We start from the raw sequence: 19,074 nt of genomic DNA on the forward strand, positions 1-19,074 counted from the left end.
GAAATTGATTTCTGAGAGGTGGCTGGGAGAGGAGGAGATGTCACCTCCTCACCGAAATACTTTAACCCCTAAATGTCTGAACCACTGTGGTGCAACATGCTGTTACAGGGTGGTTGCGATGTGACCCCATTCACTTGAATAGGCAGTACCACCACCAAAATGTGACATGGGATATAACTTTGTGCTTTGTATATCTGACATTTTATATAGCCTCATGTTTTTTTTTAGTAGTAGAGTGTTTTTATAATGCCATTCTCCCCATAGGAGGGCTACCTGTAACCTCTGAATCTAAAGAAGACTATTTCCACTTCCTGGTGTTCACAGATGTTTTGGGGAACAGAACATATGGCGTGGTGGCGCAGTTCTCCAGATCCATCCAGGTATGTGACATACAGATCTTGTGATCGTGTCCTCTAATGTACAGCCTGTAATCTGGTGTCCTCCACATTCCATGGACAGATCCGCTCATTAGACAAGATAATTGTAGATGTTGCTCGTGACCAGAGTGCTGCATGATTGTTCTTTTGTTGCTTGTGAAATTTATATTGCAGGTCCAGTGTATTTTTAGTTCGCACATACAGTATTTTAAAGTGTTTGTAAAGTCTCGTTGTATTTAAAAAAAATAGATAAAAATAAACATGTTATACTTCCCTCCTCTGTGCAGTTGGATTTGCACAGGGCAACTCGGTTCCTCCTTTTTTCAGGTCCCTCTTCACTGCTCCTAGCCCCTCCCTCCTATCGAGTGCCCCCATAGCCAGCAGCTTGCAATGGGGGCACCCGAGCTGAGTCAGAGCTCCGTGTATCCATTCAGACACGGAGCCCCGCCTCCTTTTTTTTGTGCCTGTGGCATTATTAAGTTGGGGTGCAGAGTATGACAAGTGGTACTGCTTGTCCAACTCACCTATTGAATTGGGGCCGCACCACATCTGCGAGCCGAACACTCAGCTCATAGTTGCAGCGCGGTCCCACAATGTAAAATTGCCATTAGGCGATTGAAGAAAAAAACAGGAGGCTGCAGTACCACCTCATGAACACCTGTCAGCCTTTGCTTCACTTCCAGTGGATCGCTTTTCAGAGGATGGTAGGAACTGCAGCATGCCTGAAAAAGCCCTTACGGTTTTATATATTATAAGTGCTTATATAGCATTGGCAATTCAGGCAGCGCTTACATATATATTGTATATTGATAGCAGTTCCTCCCCTCAATGAGCTTACAATTTTTTAAAGAGGAGGTTCAGTCCCCCCCCCCCCCAAAAAAAATTAAGTCAGTAGCTACAAATATATAAGGACAATTACCTCTCCAGGGATCTACCGATGTCCTCACCCAAGCCGATTCTTCATTTGGCTTTGGGTGCAGGCGCTGGCATCTTCACTAAGTAAAGCCTTAAGGCTTCACAGCCGGTTTCCTATTGCGCATGCGCGAGTCACTCTGCGCTTTGTGAATGGTCCCACCATCTTCTGGGACCTGTGTGTGTCCTAGAAGGCAGCGGGGGGGGGGGGGATTAATGAGGAGGGGGCGGACATACTCATAGGTCGCCGCGGCGATTTTACCCTGTCAACACAGGTACCCCCCAAAAAAAGTGCCAAATGTGGCAGTGGAGGGGGGAGGGTGCAAACAAGCAGAGCTTCCCCTTTTTTGGGTGGAGTTCTGCTTTAAGGAGCCTAACTCTCATTGATACACATACTGGGGCCAATTTAAACAGGAGCCAGCTAACCTACCAGCATGTCTTTGGAGTGTGGGAGAAAACCGGAGTACCCACGCAGGCACAGGGAGAACATGCAAACTCCGGGCAGGTAGTGCTTTGGTTAGAATTTGGACCCCATTGCTGCCAGGCAGAAGTGCTAACTACTTTAGCCACTGTGCTCTTATTTTTAGAAAGTGCCCACAGCCTGTATACAATGGCTTTTTCCCGGCCAGCATGCTGTAGAGAAGTACCTCACTGCTCTCTGTGTTTTGGAAGCAGCGGTCTCTCTACGGAGGTCCAACATGCCGGACTATAGTTCCCCAATCAGAACACAGCATGAGCTTTGCTGATTGGAGTCCTTTTGTTTCTGCCATGCGTAATTTAAACAAATCACCAAGTTGGCACTCCTTACCACACACACATTTTTTGCCCGACGAACGTCATGGTTGGTAGTTGAGTAGGCTAGGACTGCACAGTCCCTGCTAAACTGCCACCTGACAACGCAGCTCCGTTTGTCATCTGTCAAGCTCTACCTCTAGATATCATAGTGAATGTGGCACTTTAGCTATGGACCGCTGTTGGGACCAGCTCACACCATAGAAACGCAGTCTGGAGGCCTTCCACATGCTTTTCTACATGCAAGTTTTTGACGCATGTTGATGCATTCCAGTGCGTTTTTGATGCCTTTTTGGTGTGTTTTTGTTGCGCTCGTTTTTTCCCTTCTTTCTTTTTCACCTTAACCACTTGCCGACCAGCCGCCGTCGTTGTACAGCGGCAGGTCGGCTCGTTCCCGTGAATGGCCGTAGCTGTATGTCGGCCCTTTAAACAGCTCTAGCAGACGCTCGCCGCCGCTGCACAGCGGGGGACACGATGCACCTGGCCGACGGCCGTGATGTCCGCCGGCCACGCACGATTTGTGGGCATGTGAGCCAGAACGGGAGTGTGTGTGTGTAAACACACGCATCCCCATTCTGTCAGGGCGGAGAGACAGATTGTCTGTCTGTTCCTACTAAGTAGGGGCAGCGATCTGGCTCCTCCTCTAGTAAGTCCCATCCCCCATACAGTTAGAAACTCCTAGCAGGGAACACATTTAACCCCTTGATCGCCCCCTAGTGTTACCCATTTCCTGCCAGTGTCATTTACACAGTAATCAGTGCATTTTTATAGCACTGATCGCTGTATAAATGTCAATGGTTGCAAAAATGTGTCCAAAGTGTCTGATGTGTCTGCCGCTAAAAATTGCAGAAAAAACTTTTGCGCAAACCAATAAATATACGCTTATTGCGTGTTTTTTTTTTTTTTTTTTTTTTTTTTTACCAAAAATATGTAGAAGAATATATATCGGCCTAAACTGATGAAGAAATTTCTTTTTTTACATTTTTTTTTTGGGGATATTTTATTATAGCAAATATTCTAAAATATTGTTTTTTTTTGTTTTTTCCAAAATTGTCGCTCTTTTTTTGTTTACAGCGCAAAAAATAAAAACAGCAGAGGTGATCAAAAGAAAGCTCTATTTGTGGGGAAAAAAGAACCTCAATTTTGTTTTTAGTACAGCGTTGCATGATCGCGCAATTGTCAGTTAAAGCGCCGCAGTGCCGTATCGCAAAAAATGGCCTGGTCATTAAGCGGTAAATTCTCCCAGTCCTTAAGTGGCTACATAAGGACGTGTGTTTCAGTATGTTTTTTGGTGCTTTTTAGGCGCGTTACGGTGCATTTTTTTTATGCATTTGACCACACTCCAGTACAGTGCAGTCTGGAACTGGAACGCACTGGAAATGACCACACTGGTGTGAACTAGGCCATTGAAAACCATAGCACCTACTATCCATGTGTTTCTGATGCAGAAAAAAACTGCACTGGACTGTATATAGTTGGAACCAGCCCTTAAGTAGGAGTGCAGGTCCTGCACTGTATAAAGAATGTAGAGCGCCATCTCTGACCGAGAACGTATTGTATCCGCCCACAAAAACATGGCTGCCGGCCCCCTGTTTTGAAGCTGAATACTCTTATACTTTGCAGTCACTGGAGCTTTTGTTTTGTTTCTCTAGGAAACGCTGGGGCTGTCCAATGGACAGGCTTACTGGGATTCATCTTCCAATCACACCAAGACTTATGATGCCTACACTACCTTCGCCCTTTGTGTTATATCTAAATATCCCTACTATACCGCCCTGAAGGATTGCCTTTCATGGTAAGATTTGATTCCGTTTTATTGATGACTTTAGGGGGCGGGACCTGGAACACAAATACAATTTATAGATTGACCACAATTAGTGCAAGTGGTATGAAAGAAACAAATAGAGTACTGTACATGTGTGCATTTCTTACAGCTAAAGTTTAACCCCTTCCCGCCGACCACATTTTTTATTTTTCAAATGACTACAAGGTATTCTATGATTGGATGAGGTGGAGATCGGGACATCGCCACCCTTCTCTCCACCTTGTCCAATCAGAGAATGCCTTGTTGCATAGTAGGTGAGGTCGAAAAAAGACACAAGTCCATCAAGTCCAACCTATGTGTGATTATGTGTCAGTATTACATTGTATATCCCTGTATGTTGCGGTCATTCAGGTGATTATCTAATAGTTTCTTGAAGCTATCAATGCTCCCCGCTGAGACCACTGCCTGTGGAAGGGAATTCCACATCCTTGCCGCTCTTACAGTAAAGAACCCTCTACGTAGTTTAAGGTTAAACCTCTTTTCTTCTAATTTTAATGAGTGGCCACGAGTCTTGTTAAACTCCCTTCCACGGAAAAGTTTTCTCCCTATTGTGGGGTCACCAGTTCGGTATTTTATAAATTGAAATCATATCCCCTCTCAAGCGTCTCTTCTCCAGAGAGAATAAGTTCAGTGCTCGCAACCTTTCCTCATAACTAAGATCCTCCAGACCCTTTATTAGCTTTGTTGCCCTTCTTTGTACTCGCTCCATTTCCAGTACATCCTTCCTGAGGGCTGGTGCCCAGAACTGGACAGCATACTCCAGGTGCGGCCGGACCAGAGTCTTGTAGAGCGGGAGAATTATTGTTTTATCTCTGGAGTTGATCCCCTTTTTAATGCATATTCTTGTTTGCTTTGTTGGCAGGCATTGCATGCCATTGCTGAGCCTATCATCTACTAGGACCCCCAGGTCCTTTTACACCCTAGATTCCCCCAGAGGTTCTCCCCCAGTGTATAGATTGCATTCAAATTTTTGCCACCCAAATGCATTATTTTACATTTTTCTACATTGAACCTCATTTGCCATGTAGTTGCCCCACCCCATTAATTTGTTCAGATCTTTTTGCAAGGTTTCCACATCCTGCGGAGAAGTTATTGCCCTGCTTAGCTTAGTATTGTCCGCAAATACAGAGATTGAACTGTTTATCCCATCCTCCAGGTTGTTTATGAACAAATTTTAAATAGGATTGGTCCCAGCACAGAACCCTGGGGAACCCCACTACCCACCCCTGACCATTCCGAGTACTCCCCATTTATCACCACCCTCTGAACTCGCCCTTGTAGCCAGTTTTCAATCCATGTACTCACACTATGGTCCATGCCAACGGACCTTATTTTGTACAGTAAACGTTTATGGGGAACTGTGTCAAATGCTTTTGCAAAATCCAGATACACCACGTCTACGGGCCTTCCTTTATCTAGATGGCAACTCACCTCCTCATAGAAGGTTAATAGATTGGTTTGGCAAGAACGATTCTTCATGAACCCATGCTGATTACTGCTAATGATACCGTTGTCATTACTAAAATCTTGTATATAGTCCCTTATCATCCCCTCCAAGAGTTTACATACTATTGATGTTAGGCTAACTGGTCTGTAATTCCCATGGATGTATTTTGGGCCCTTTTTAAATATTGGTGCTACATTGAATTTTCTCCAGTCAGCTGGTACCATTCCAGTCAGTAGACTGTCAGTAAAAATTAGGAACAATGGTCTGGCAATTACTTGACTGAGTTCCCTTGTGTTTAAAAAAAAAAAAAAAAAAAAGTTGTCTGAATGGTGGCAAGTGAGTGACCCCCTGTTGGTTGGTGCCAGGCTGGAGCAATGTAACCGCACAGTAAAAATAATTTCTGGAGTTTGGCTTGAAGTAATGACCGTTATCACCAGATAGCCATAGTGGAAATGTAAAAAACTGCTCTAGTGTGTAGGGGGTGAGCGGATATGAGTAAAGCTGAAATCTCATAAACAGCAGAAGACGGTGTTGATATGGGTGGGCATACCAGTATTTCCTACCGAGCGCTTCCTGAGAGGAAAATAAATCCCTGCCTCACACGCCATCACGTCTCACGAATACTAAGGAGAGATCCAGACTCTGCAAACTAATGATAATTAATATTTGGAAGTGTGCATGTATTTTCAAAGCAGAACTCCAGCCAAAAAAAAAGGAAGATTTGAGTAGCCAATTTAAAAGGTCAAAAAACTGCTTTTTTTTTTTTACATTTATTTTTAAGACAGTGAAGCTTGATCCATATATTACCACTAACTAGAGATCGGACAGATTATTTTTTAGAGGCTCTGTGATTAGTTATAAACAATTCCAGAAAAGTTTAGTGATGAAATCTCCCTTCCACGTCTGATGAGCCCGGTGTGTCCGGGTGGCTCACACTGTGTAATGAAGGTGTTTCTGTTTATGTTATGGAGGGTGAAGTATACAGCCCGGCGTGTTATAACCGCTGTTCCCAGGAACACACCACTCAGACTTTGATCTCGCAGACACGGCCTCCTTTATTGTTGTGTAATAATAAGATCTGTCTGTGCTTCATAGAAACCAATCCCCACCAACTGTCACAGCTTCTTGAGAATAAAAGGAAAATGTTTTTTGTGCGGGATTGACAGTTTCCATTACGGCTCTAGATAGTTAATTTAAAGTGTTTGTTACCCCAACATTTCATATTCCTGATATGTGCCCGCTGTACCATGTACTTGTATGAGAAAGTCTCCTGTTCTCTCTGTAATGCTTCCTTTGTCAGGCTCAGTCTACTTATTAGTTGGCTCATACAATGAGGGGAAAAAAGTATTTGATCCCCTGCTGATTTTGTACTTTTGACCACTGACAAATGATCAGTCTATAATTTTAATGGTAGGTTTTATTTTAACAGTGAGAGACAGAATATCAACAAAAATATCCAGAAAAAAACATTTCAAAAAAGTTATAAATTGATTTGAATTTTAATGAGTGAAATAAGTATTTGATTCCCTATCAATAATCAGCAAGATTTCTGGCTCCCAGGTGTCTTCTATACAGGTAACGAGCTGAGATTAGGAGCACTCTCTTAAAGGAAGTGCTCCTAATCTCAGCCTGTTACCTGTATAAAAGACACCTGGGAGCCACCTGGGTCCGTCTGAAGTTTGATAATGACCATCTAAATGATGCAGAGGAGAACTGGATGAAAGTGTTGTGGTCAGATGAGACCAAAATTGAGCTCTTTTGGCATTAGCTCAACTCACCGTATTTGGAGGTGGAGAAATGCTGCCTATGACCCCAAGAACACCATCCCCGCTGTCAAACATGGAGGTGGAAACATTATGCTTTGGGGTGTTTTTCTGCCAAGGGGACAACTTCACTTCATCAAAGGGACGATGGGCAGGGCCATGTCTTGGATGAGAACCTCCTTCCCTCAGCCAGGGCATTGAAAATGGGCAGTGGATGGGTGTTCCAGCATGACAATGACCCAAAACACACGGCCAAGGCAACAAAGGAGTGGCTCAAGAAGAAGCACATCAAGGTCTTGGAGTGGCCTAGCCAGTCTCTAGACCTTAATCACATAGAAAATATGTGGAGGGAGCTGAAGGTTCGAGTTGCCAAACGTCAGCCTTGAAACCTTAAAGTGGAGTTCCACCCAAAAGTGTCTCCTCCCACCCTCCGGTGCTTCCTTGAAGTCCAGGCCGCGGCGCATTACATCACAGCTCGGCTTCCTTCTCCTTCCCCGCTGCTGGGCCAGTAGGAGAGCGCATTGGTGCCTCGTGCATGCTCAGTAGGGACACAGCATGAAGCCATAATGCTTAGCTACCAGGTTCCCTTACCATCAATGGTGGAGACAGCACCCTGACAGCTGATGGACACATGAGCTGCGGTGCCGAAGTTGCTGGACTCCAGGACAGGTAAGTGTTCTATTATTAAAAGTCAGCAGCTGCAGTATATGTAGCTGCTGGCTTTTAATTTTTGCAAGGGTGGGCGGACCTCCGCTTTAATGACTTAGAGAGGATCTGCAAAGAGGAGTGGGGCAAAATCCCTCCTGATATGTGTGCAAACCTGGTGGCCAACTATGAACGTCTGACCTCTGTGATTGCCAACAAGGGTTTTGCCACCAAGTACTAAGTCATGTTTTGTGAAGGGGTCAAATACTTATTTCACTCATTAAATTGGAGGACTCCACCTGCTGGTGGAGGGGTGGTTTGGGATAGTGGGAGGGGTTGGGTTTTTCAGCATACTCTGGGACGCTGGAGTGGGGGGTGAGCCCTTTTGGGTGGGGGGATGCTTGGATGGGGGGGATTGCGGGTGGGGGTCCCCTTCTTGGGTAACTGACACTCTTAGTCTATGGCTTTTGTATGTTGTATTTTTGATGTCCAATAAATTACTGTATTTATTGGCGTATAACACGCTGATTTATTGGCGTGTTATATACGCTGATACTTAAATTTTAGCTGCCTCGGAGGGGACAGGGAGGGGAGTGGGACGAGTGCCATCAGATTACATGCAGTGAAAATCTCCTGTTTACTTGGCGGCCTCTGTAATAGGAAGTCCCGTCTCCTGGGCTGCCATTGGACCATTGTTCTGTCTATCATAGGAGATTCTCACGGTATGTAATCTGTCGGCGCTCGTCCCGCCCCCATCCCTGTCCCTTTTAGGCTGCAGATGGGCATCGATCAGGCTGCACTGATGGCAATGGTGAGGCTTCTGCATTGATGGCAGTGGTGAGGCTTCTGCATTGATGGCAGTGGTGAGGCTTCTGCATTGATGGCAGTGGTGAGGCTTCTGCATTGATGGCAGTGGTGAGGCTTCTGCATTGATGGCAGTGGTGAGGCTTCTGCATTGATGGCAGTGGTGAGGCTTCTGCATTGATGGCAGTGGTGAGGCTTCTGCATTGATGGCAGTGGTGAGGCTTCTGCATTGATGGCAGTGGTGAGGCTTCTGCATTGATGGCAGTGGCGAGGCTTCTGCATTGATGGCAGTGGCGAGGCTTCTGCATTGATGGCAATGGCGAGGCTTCTGCATTGATGGCAGTGGTGAGGCTTCTGCATTGATGGCAATGGCGAGGCTTCTGCATTGATGGCAAGGGCGAGGCTTCTGCATTGATGGCAAGGGCGAGGCTTCTGCATTGATGGCAAGGGCGAGGCTTCTGCATTGATGGCAAGGGTGAGGCTTCTGCATTGATGGCAAGGGTGAGGCTTCTGCATTGATGGCAAGGGTGAGGCTTCTGCATTGATGGCAAGAGTGAGGCTTCTGCATTGATGGCAAGGGTGAGGCTTCTGCATTGATGGCAAGGGTGAGGCTTCTGCATTGATGGCAAGGGTGAGGCTTCTGCATTGATGGCAAGGGTGAGGCTTCTGCATTGATGGCAAGGGTGAGGCTTCTGCATTGATGGAAAGGGTGAGGCTTCTGCATTGATGGCAAGGGTGAGGCTTCTGCATTGATGGCAAGGGTGAGGCTTCTGCATTGATGGCAATGGTGAGGCTTCTGCATTGATGGCAATGGTGAGGCTTCTGCATTGATGGCAATGGTGAGGCTTCTGCATTGATGGCAAGGGTGAGGCTTCTGCATTGATGGCAAGGGTGAGGCTTCTGCATTGATGGCAAGGGTGAGGCTTCTGCATTGATGGCAAGGGTGAGGCTTCTGCATTGATGGCAATGGTGAAGCTTCTGCATTGATGGCAATGGTGAGGCTGCTGCATTGATGACTGATGAGGCTGCTGCATTGATGATGACTGATGAGGCTGCTGCATTGATGATGACTGATGAGGCTGCATCGATGGCAATGGTGAGGCTGCAGATGGGCACTGACCCTTATTTCGCTTCAAAGTTCCTTATTTAAAATTGAAGTTTTTTTTCCTGAAACTTCCCTCTTTAAAATGAATGTGGGTGTTATACGCCGATAAATACGGTATATTTTTATACTGCTATTAATAGCCCTTCAGGTGCTCTATCCTGGTGGGGTTATTTTTCTACTAGATTGGCTTTTGGATGCACTTACCCTGACAGGGTTTGGAATTTAGCGGGTTGTCCACCCCCAGGACTTTTTTTAGTTTTTTATTTTTTTTCATTCACAACTTTATGTACCTTTCACATGTTTGTTTATTTATTTTTTTCTGTTTTGCTTTTCCAGTTTTCTATTGCAGCTGAAATCATGTAAAGAGTCCGACCTTGACGAGCGAATAAAGGAATTTGCGGCCAAGCTGTCACTGATACCAAATCCGCCGCCGGGGCCCCTCCACCTGGTAATGCTTTTAGAGGCTGGAATGTCAAATACATTTTTTTCCCCTATACTTTACAGGGAGCAGTCTCTTCTCATCAGTATGTAATGGTAAAGATTCCAAATAGACATTAGGGCAGCTTTAAAATATATACATTCGGGGCGGCCTTAAAATTGTTTGTAATAAGATCTGTCTGTGTTGCTTATGAAAACCAATCTGAGTCTATGGGCTCATTCCCACGAGCGGCCAAGAAAGCTGTAAAAAGCATGCGGTTGAGCTGCCTCTTTCATTCATTGGATTTCCGTTCTTTCCATCACGAATTCTCAGCATCACATTTGTCTGTTACCACAGCTTCCTGTTTTCGGGAAGCTAAGTACAGCACTCTGCTGGCCCCTCCCACCAGCCATGATTTGCCTTCATTGCATAGAGAAGAATATATGGGCGACTGAAGATAATATCCGTAAAATTTCCCCCCTTTGGCCCCTACCCTGCTGCCTGTTGGGTCTGTCTATTGGTCAACGTGACTTAGTATTTGTTCTGTAAATGTTTTAGATAGGCAACACCTATCCTCATATTGATTAGTGGTTCAAATTTTTTTTTACATGATTACCTAGGTATCACATTAATATTACAATTGTACTTTTATTGTAACAAGGGGCGTAACATAGGCAGGCTAATTCTTATCAGGACTCGAGAAACAATACAAACCTGTAATGAAAACATTAATGACGTGTGCACAGTGAGTGCATTGTGCAATACATAGGGAAAGTATACAAAATAGATTACAATTATATACAGAATTTATAATTTCCTTAACAGTATTATATGAAAGGTCTCATCTAGGGTACCTCAAGAGGTTGCTAAGAGTTCTTTGTGTTGTTGCCGATTTGACCTCCAATCTGATGGTGCCTGGAGAGTTTTGGGTCCAATACCACTTGGCAGAGCCAGTAACATGATATTAATCACTTGCGGACTACCCACCTTATATATATATATATATATATATATATATATATATATATATATATACTGTGGCAAGGTGGCTGCTCTGTGCCAGATCACATTCCCGGGACATGATCTGAGACTTCCGGGTCTGGGGCACGCGCGCGCGCTGCCTTTGACCCGCTCCCACTGTGGTCACACACAGCGGGAGCCCAGCGGCAGGTACCACAGGCTCGATTTCCACCTGCACCCACCGATAATTCAGTACACAGGCAGAACCGCGATCTGCCTTGTGTGAGGAGGGAAGGAATTGATCCTGTGTTCTTGCAAAGCAGGGACACAGATCTCTGCCTTCCCTTAGTAAAACCACCTCCCCCACAGTATACCGCCTGATGTTACCCCCTTCCTAGCCAGTGTCATTAGTACAGTGACAGTGCATATTTTTTTTTAGCACTGATCACTGTATTGTTGTCACTGGTTTCCACAAACTGTCAGTGTCCGATTTGTCCACCGCAATATTGCAGACCCTCGCTGATTGCCGCCATTACTAGTAAAAAAAATAAATAAAAAATATCCCACAGTTTGTGGATGCGATAACTTTTGGGCAAATCAATCAACATACGCCTATTGGGATTTTTTTTTACCAAAAATATGCAGCAGAATACATATTGGCCTAAATTTTTGAAGAAATTAGATTTTTTTTTTTTTATTGGATGGGTTTTATAGCAGAAAGTAAAAAAATTGGTTTTGTTTTTTTTCTTCACAATTGTTGTTTTTTGTTTTTTTTTTGTGTTTATAGTGCAAAAAATACAGTGGAACCTCGGATTGCAAGTAACTCGGTTAACGAGCGTTTCGCAACAGAGCACTGTATTTTGAAAAAATCCTAACTCGGTTTGCGAGTGTTGTCTCGCAAAACGAACAGGATTCAGGCCAAATCGGTGTGCAGTACCGCGTTTGGCCTGAGGTGGGGGGGGGGGCGCCGTAGCCGAACTGCGCCGATCGTCGCCGTTCGGAGCGGTTAGGAAATGCTTGGAAATACTTAGTTCCCGAGCCTTTCCAAAGTCAGCATAGCTGTCCTCGGGCCTTTCCGGCTGTTTCCGAGGCTCTCCGGCCCCCCCCCCCCCCCCCCCCCCCGCCTCTGGCCGCATGCGGTATTGCATGCCATTGAAGTCAATGCGGAACAAATTATTTTCTTTTCCATTGACTCCAATAGGGAAACTCGCTTTGATATGCGAGTACTTTGGATTACGAGCATACTCCTGGAACGGATTATGCTCGTAATCCAAGGTTCCACTGTACCACCAAAAGAAAGCTCTACCTGTGGGGGGAAAAAAGGATGTAAATTTAATTAGAGCGTCGCACGACCACGCAATTGTCAGGCGGCCTGGTCGTGAAGGGGGAAAACCTTCTGAAGGGCAAGTGGTTAATGATCTTCTTAGCTGTCTGGAAAGGTGGCATTCTGACCATTTCTGTATAGGGGGGGCATTCTTCCCTGACCACCAAGGTCAAGGCATATTTTTTTTTTCCCACTAACCCCCAGTGACCTTATTTTAGCAGGGGGTTCCCTGAGACCTAATAATTATTTCAAGGGTTCCTCTGGGGTATAAAGGTTGAGGAAGTCTGGTAGGAGAATGAGATAGATGGAGCCTTCAGCTTACCTGTATTTCTGGATTGTCCTGCTATGTGGTTATCGTTTTGTACATTCTTTCACCATGCCCTCGTTTTCTGTTGCTCAGGAGGTTGACAGATCTATTTTTAGGTTTGTAAAGAGGTAAAAAAAAATAAAAAAATTGACAAAGAATCTTATCCTTGTGAAATGTGGAGTTGTTTTTTTTATTAAATACACTTAAAAAGTACTAACAAGAGTTGAGGAATGAATCGCGTGTTAAATCAACAGTCAGCATGCTCAGGCCAAAACCAGAAACATGTCACATATATCAAACGGACAGATGCAGCCAGCAGCACACAGTATGGTCATTCCAGGATATCTGCATACATCACTAAGAAGCCGGGGGGGGGGATTTGGTGTATGCAGGTATGATGGGATAGCCATAACCCTCATGCCCACCTCCTGATTGGCCCTTTAAATGGGTGTTCATGCCAGGAGGTGAAAGCCTCTTTCTGATCGCAATCGCTGTGGTTGGGTTTTCCTGGTGGTCACATGATCAGGAGCCCATCCTGCTGGCACCCAATTGCAAACAGAGACCAGGAGCTGTCAGTGATAGCTCAGTTGGTATGCTGGAAGCGTGCAGTGAGCAAGCCGGGTGATTACAAGTGCAGTGGCACACCTGCCCCGCAAATGCATACAGTGCCTTGAAAAAGTATTCATACCCCTTTGAAATTTTCCACATTTCGTCAATGTATTTTATTGGGATTTTATGTGATAGACCAACACAAAGTGGCACACAATTGTGAAGTGGAAGGAAAATGATAAATGGTTTTCAACATTTTTTACAAATAAATATGTGAAAATGTGTTTTCCGTTTGTATTCAGTCCCCCTGAGTCAATACTTTGTAGAACCGCCTTTCACTACGATTACAGTCTTTTTGGGGATGTCTCTACCAGCTTTGCACATCTGGAGAGGGACATTTTTGCCCATTCTTCTTTGCAAAATATCTCAAGCTCTGTCAGATTGGATGGAGAGTGTCTGTGAACAGCAATTTTCAAGTGTTGCCACAGATTCTCAATTGGATTTAGGTCTGGACTGTGACTGGGCCATTCTAACACAAGAATATACTTTGATCTAAACCATTCCATTGTAGCTCTGGCTGTATGTTTAGGGTCGTTGTCCTGCTGGAAGGTGAACCTCTGCCTCAGTCTCAAGTCTTTTGCAGACTCTAACAGATTTTCTTCTAAGATTGCCCTGTATTTGGCTCCATCCATCTTCCCATCAACTCTGACCAGCTTCCCTGTCCCTGCTGAAGAAAAATATCCCCACAACCTGATGCTGCCACCACCATGTTTTACAGTGGGGATGGTGTGTTCAGGGTGATGTGCAGTGTTAGTTTTCCGCCACACATAGCGTTTTGCTTTTAGGCCAAAAAGTTCAATTTGACCAATCTGATCAGAGCACCTTCTTCCACATGTTTGCTGTGTCCCCCACATGACTTCTCGCAAACAGGACTTCTTACGACTTTCTTCTTGCCACTCTTCCATAAAGATCAGATTTGTGGAGTACACGACTAATAGTTGTCCTGTGGACAGATTCTCCCACCTGAGCTGTGGATCTTTGCAGCTCCTCCAGAGTTACCATGGGCCTCTTGGCCACTTCTCTGATGAATGTTCTCCTTGCCCGGCCGGTCAGTTTAGGTGGACGGCCATGTCTCGGTAGGTTTGCAGTTGTGCCATACTCTTTCAATTTTCGGATGATGGATTGAACAGTGCTCCGTGAGATGTTCAAAGCTTGGGACATTTATTTCAAACCTAACCCTGCTTTATACTTCTCCACAACTTTATCCCTGACCTGTCTGGTGTGTTCCTTGGCTTTGCTGATGCTGTTTGTTCACTAAGATTCTCAAAAAAAAAACGCTGAGGGCTTCACAGAACAGCTGTATTTATACTGAGATTAAATTACACACTGGTGGACTCTATTTACTAATTAGGTGGCTTCTAAAGGCAATTTTTTGCACTAGATTTTAGTTAGGGATATCAGAGTAAATGGTGCTGAATACAAATGCCCCCCACACTTTTCACATATTTATTTGTACAAAAAAATTGAAAACCATTTATCATTTTTCTTCCACTTCACAATTATGTGCCACTTTGTGTTGGTCTATCACATAAAATCCCAATAAAATACATTTACGTTTTTGGTTGTAACATGACAAAATGTGGAAAATTTCAAGGGGTGTGAATACTTTTTCAAAGCACTGTAGATGCCTTCTACCAAAAGAAAAAAGTTTTAAAGTGGTTGTAAACCCTGACAAATACCTAGTGAAGTGACTATCCTCAGATGATACACAGATGACTGGTTCTCTTTAGATAACCCTGGGGTAAAGATTCGGGGGTATCTGCCTTCACCTTTTTACTTGATTATATTTGGATATGAAAACCACTGACACATCTTTCTCCGTAGGTGTTCAATATGAAGCCGCTTCAGATCTTCTTCCCATCCCGAGAGGACCCCGAAAGTCCCATAATCGATTTGGACCTTCACCTTCCTTTCCTCTGCTTCACCCCCAAACAGGTCTTACAGGTAATTCTGGCCAGGTGTGACATGAACACTGAATATACGTGATTTCCACTTACTGGGAGAATAAAGTCTGCAGTACGACTGGTTGTAACGCACTTTCCATCTTAATTTTTTTACAATTCAACACCAGTTAATCACTTTTTTTTTTTTACTCTTAAAATGTTACTAAACCCACAACCGTAAAATCCGTGTGCAGTAGAGCATGCTTGTTCTACTCACTGGGTTAACGTTTCGCATTGTGTAAAAAGACTGATCGTGTCTTCTCTGATCCTCCCCTTTTTCCACTGTCCCCAATCCATCTCTTGATAGAACAGAGCCTTAGAGGCACTCTGCACATGCTCAGTTTGGTGTATAGTGCTAGGGAGTTGTTTGTTTTGTTTTTTGTTTTTTTGGGAGGGTGCATGTGGTTAGCACAGGGCCCATCAGCACTATCCAGACAGAGGGTCAGGGGTCTTGCATCCTTATAGGATGGTCAGAGGAGAACAAAAATTCTTCCTACAGGCTTTAACCAGACACTGATAGAAGTCACAAGATTACTATATACCACTGATGTGAAAAAGGTATTTAGCAGTTTATATTTACTAAAATAATTGCATTTCCATTAAGAGAAGTGCCAACATTTGTAATGATGTCTGAAAAAAAAGGGGCTACCTTCTTCCCAACAAGATAGAGAAGAAGTTTTTTTTAGGGGAGGCTGAAATGGACTTTGATAGTACCATACAAAAAGCTTGGGATAACAAAGATTGGTATAAAAAATGTTTTTTAAAACTTATTACAATCACAATTTAAAATACATGGATTTAAAAGAAGGAAGACAAAGCAAAAAGGCTCTATATGGTCGCAATTGATGTGACACTAGAATGGTTATACCATATGAAAACAGTTCACTCGACATGTTTCGCAGAAGGAGTTGCCGCTTCTTCAGGAGCTTGTTTTTGTGCATGTATACATTGTTCCGCATTAGTCTTCATGTGAGGAACAAGCTCCTGAAGAAGCGGTGACTCCTTCTGCGAAACATGTCGAGCAAACTGTTTTCATATGGCATAACCCATTTTAGTGTCACATCAGTTGTGACCATATTAAGCCCTTTTATTTTGTCTTCCTTCTTTTAAATCTATGTATTTTAAATTGTGATTGTAATTTGTAATTGGTATAAAAAAAAAAAAAAAAAAAATGTTATTACAAATTACAATCACAATTTTAAACGCCTAGGTTTAAAAGAAGGAAGACAAAGCAAAAAGGCTTTATATGGTCTCAGTTGATGTGACACTAGAATGGTTATACCTATATGAAAACAGTTTGCTCGACATGTTTCGCAGAAGGAGTTACCGCTTCTTCAGGAGCTTGTTTTTTATATGAATAATGCGTTTTCTCTTTTGATTTGTAATTTGACATTGATAATCGCTCTATAGCTTTATATGTATACATACACCAAAACAAGCTCCTGAAGAAGCGGCAACTCCTTCTGCGAAACATGTCGAGCGAACTGTTTTCATATGGTATAACCATTCTAGTGTCACATCATTTGTGACCATATAGAGCCTTTTTGCTTTGTCTTCCTTCTTTTAAATCTATGCATTTTAAATTGTGATTGTAATAAGTTTTAAGAAACATTTTTTATTTTTTATACCAATCTTTGTTATTACAAGTTTTTTGTATGGTACCATCAAAGTCCAAATTGCATTTCCATATTCTGTGTACTGTGGGAGACCAGATATAGTGAATGCAGGGTCTTGGGTTTAGTAACACTTTAATGAGACATCAGGGGTCTATTAGGTCCTTGATGTCTCACCTACCCCCCATTAAAGCTAATGGAATGCAGATCATACTCCTATTAGCTTCTTTCCCAGGCACAACGGATGGGGAAAGTGACAGCCAAAATCAGAACTGGTGTTTTATATATGTTGCTTTTGGGTTATCACTAGGTAGAGGAGATCAATGAACAGATGTGGGTGAAGGGGATTGTTGCACTTTTAAGGGGTCCATGAAAGCGTAGTTCATCTGAAAGCCGACAGTTGGCTTGTGAGATATACACACATAGTAGCCAGGAGTGTGTGTAAAACCAACATTTAACCTTATAGGAGTAGCGGTAAAGGGGTTACACCCTACAAGGTATAGGAAATCCATAAGTGACTCAGCCCACCACCCTCCACTTGGAAGTGAATTATCAGTATTGAGATGGATGAACCTTTCCTTAACCACTTGTCAACCACAATACGTTGCGGATTGCAAGTGCTTTACTGAGATTATGGATGAAAACATCATCCATAACCCCGTTATTGTTTTTTTCAGCTGGTGGCTGGCTTTCTCTTGAAAGTCCAAAGTATAAACAGAAAAGTCAGTGCTACTACCCATACACCACATAGATAGCAGAGCTCCCAGGTGCTCGATCCACTGTCGCTGGCTGAGTTAAGTAATGTAGAAAAAATGATCCGCACTCCGGTTGTTGCTCTTAAGATTTCTTCATTTTTATTGTTGACGCGTTTCAGCCTATAAGGCCTTAGTTGGTTATGACTAAGGCCTTATAGGCTGAAATGCGTCAACTGACTTAATCTGCGTTTGTTCACTGTGGCTATTCAATAAAATGAAGAAATTTTAAGAGCAACAACCGGAGTGCGGATAATTTTTTCTACTTTTCTCTTGAAAGTGTTCTGAGCTGCTCATGAGTTGCTAGTTGCTGGGACGCTTTCAGAAGCGGCGGGAGGGGATGTTCCCCCAATCCCGCTGCCCCCTCTCCAGTGTTTCTGTCTTCCCGTTTCCGCCGGCTCGCCCGACGAACGATCCGACGGTGCCGCCAACTGGTCACACAGGCGATTGAAGAGTAGATCTGCTTTGATAGGCTCTATGGCCTTGGAGGACCGGACCGATGTCATGATATTACTTCTGGTCCAGGGTCGAAGTAAACAAGTTTTTTTTTTTTTTTTTTTAAAGCAAAAGATTGAAATAACTTTTTTTTAAAACAAAGGTAAAGAAGAGATTTTGTGTCTTTTGACCCCAGATCTCTTCATAAAGAGGACCTGTCCTCCTTCTATTACAAGGGATGTTTACATTTACAAGTAATAAAAAAAAAATAAAATGAAAGGGACAGTGTAAAAATAAAAGGTAAAATAGATAAGAAAAAAAAAATTTCAAGTGCCCCCCCATCCCTCCGTGCTTGCTCACAGAAGCTAACACGTATGTAAGTCATGCACGCATGTGTAAACTGTGTTCACACAACACATGTGAGGTATCGCTGCGAACGTTACAGCAAGAGCAATAATTTTAGCACCAGACCTCCTCTGTAACTCTAAATAGGTAACATGTAAAAGGTGTTCAAAGAGTCGCCTATGGAGATTTTTAAGTACCGTAGTTTGCCGCCAATCCACAAGGGTTAGAGGTCGACCGATATGGGTTTTTCTCTGGCCGATGCCGATGCCGATATTTAGAAATCGCGGTGGCCGATGGCCGATATGTGATGCCGATTTTTTTGGGCCGATATATTTGGCCGATTTTTTTTTTCCTTTCTTTTTTCCCTTCATCTCATAAAATCTAACAGTTAGACCCCTTTCACACTGGGGCGTTTTTCAGGCGCTTTTGGGCTAAAAATAGCACCTGTAAACTGCCTGCAAAACGGCTCCCCTGCAGTCTCAGTGTGATATCCCGAGTGCTTTCACACTGAGGCGATGCGCTGGCAGGATGTAAAAAAAAGTCCTGCAAACGGCATCTTTGGAGCGGTGTATACTGCTGCTCCACCACTCCTGCCCATTGAAATGAATGCGCACCGCTGCCGAAGCGCCTGCAAAGCGTTTTGGCAGCGGCGCTTCAGGGGCGCATTTAACCCCTTCCTCGGCCGCTAGCTGGGTTAT

General features: G+C 43.8%; 1 protein-coding gene across 1 annotated transcript in view; it reads left to right on the forward strand.

Annotated features, from left to right (window-relative positions):
• DENND3 (DENN domain containing 3) overlaps positions 1–19,074 on the forward strand; it is a 129,814-nt gene that overhangs the window by 58,917 nt on the left and 51,823 nt on the right. Inside the window, exons 3-6 of the mRNA XM_073632302.1 lie at positions 265–380; positions 3,734–3,876; positions 10,007–10,118; positions 15,113–15,232. Coding sequence (XP_073488403.1) covers positions 265–380; positions 3,734–3,876; positions 10,007–10,118; positions 15,113–15,232 — 491 coding nt within the window. The remainder of the gene's footprint in view (positions 1–264; positions 381–3,733; positions 3,877–10,006; positions 10,119–15,112; positions 15,233–19,074) is intronic.

Source organism: Aquarana catesbeiana, linkage group LG05 (assembly GCF_042186555.1).
Source record: "Aquarana catesbeiana isolate 2022-GZ linkage group LG05, ASM4218655v1, whole genome shotgun sequence".
Classification (NCBI taxonomy): domain Eukaryota; kingdom Metazoa; phylum Chordata; class Amphibia; order Anura; family Ranidae; genus Aquarana; species Aquarana catesbeiana.